At 34.4% G+C, this 947-nt stretch overlaps 1 protein-coding gene across 6 annotated transcripts in view; it reads left to right on the plus strand.

Moving 5' to 3' along the window:
- LOC112451401 overlaps positions 1-947 on the plus strand; it is an 80,742-nt gene that overhangs the window by 2,206 nt on the left and 77,589 nt on the right. The window contains exon 4 of one of the 6 annotated variants that reach the window (XM_037981411.1): positions 506-858. The exons of the other annotated variants lie outside the window; for them this stretch is intronic. Within the exon in view, the coding sequence (XP_037837339.1) occupies positions 506-789 (284 nt within the window). The 3' untranslated portion in view covers positions 790-858. Of the gene's footprint in view, positions 1-505; positions 859-947 lie in introns of those variants that run through there. 6 annotated transcript variants of the gene reach the window in all.

Below are 947 nucleotides of genomic sequence, written 5' to 3' on the forward strand. Positions count from 1 at the left end.
ATCAGCTGCAGCTGTTTGATTGATTTATTAGTCAGACCTGTGAAGACACTGTTGCAGTAATCAATGCGGCTAAAGACAAACGCATGGATGAGTTTCTCTAGATCGTGCTGAGACATAAGTCCTCTAATCCTGGAGATGTTCTTCAGGTGATAATACTGTAATGTGTACAGTGTAACAATGTCCTGATTCTGTCTCTCCAAAAAGCAAGTCTGTATGGTAACACATACAACATCTTTTGGGAAGTTTTTTGTGAAAACCTTCTGAAGCTCTTTCTGAATTATTTTGAAATTTTACTGCTTTTTCCTCTGTTTTTTAGAGCAGTCCTGTAGCTGTGTACTTCCACTGGAATATATTTTCTTTTTGTTAAGCGACTTTTTTTAAAATTTAAACAGAGATGACATTTGTTGTCTTTTTCTTCAGTGGAAGTCAATGATTCCAATGATAACAGAGTTTGGTGGACAAGTGGTATTATTTAAATTGTGTTTATGTGTGCATTATTTTTCAGGTGACTTTCACAGCTCTGAGGAATTAACTAATTGTCTTTATCAAAACTTTCCGAAGTTGAGGACTGCAGGTGGCTATGAGTTGCTCAAAAATTCTGGTAACACAAGGAGTCGCCAGCTTTATGTTATACAGTGCCCAAATGAAGGGTACACTGTGCAATATTTGAAGGAACCGAGCACTATGATTCACCACTCTACAATTTACATCTGTCCTCTACAGTGCAATATCAACATGGAGCAGGTAACTATATCTGCTATTGCAACCGTGTCACTAACCTGGCACTAAATCTTTGCTTTGTACTGTACAACAGGAGGATTTAGTATATTTTTCAATGAGAATGCTATTTTATGTGTATTGATGAAATACACAGAAATTCAGGGTCATTATATATATATATATATATATATATATATATATATATATATATATATATATATATATAT

The sequence above is a fragment of the Kryptolebias marmoratus genome, linkage group LG19, assembly GCF_001649575.2.
Source record: "Kryptolebias marmoratus isolate JLee-2015 linkage group LG19, ASM164957v2, whole genome shotgun sequence".
In the NCBI taxonomy this organism is placed as follows: Eukaryota; Metazoa; Chordata; class Actinopteri; order Cyprinodontiformes; family Rivulidae; genus Kryptolebias; species Kryptolebias marmoratus.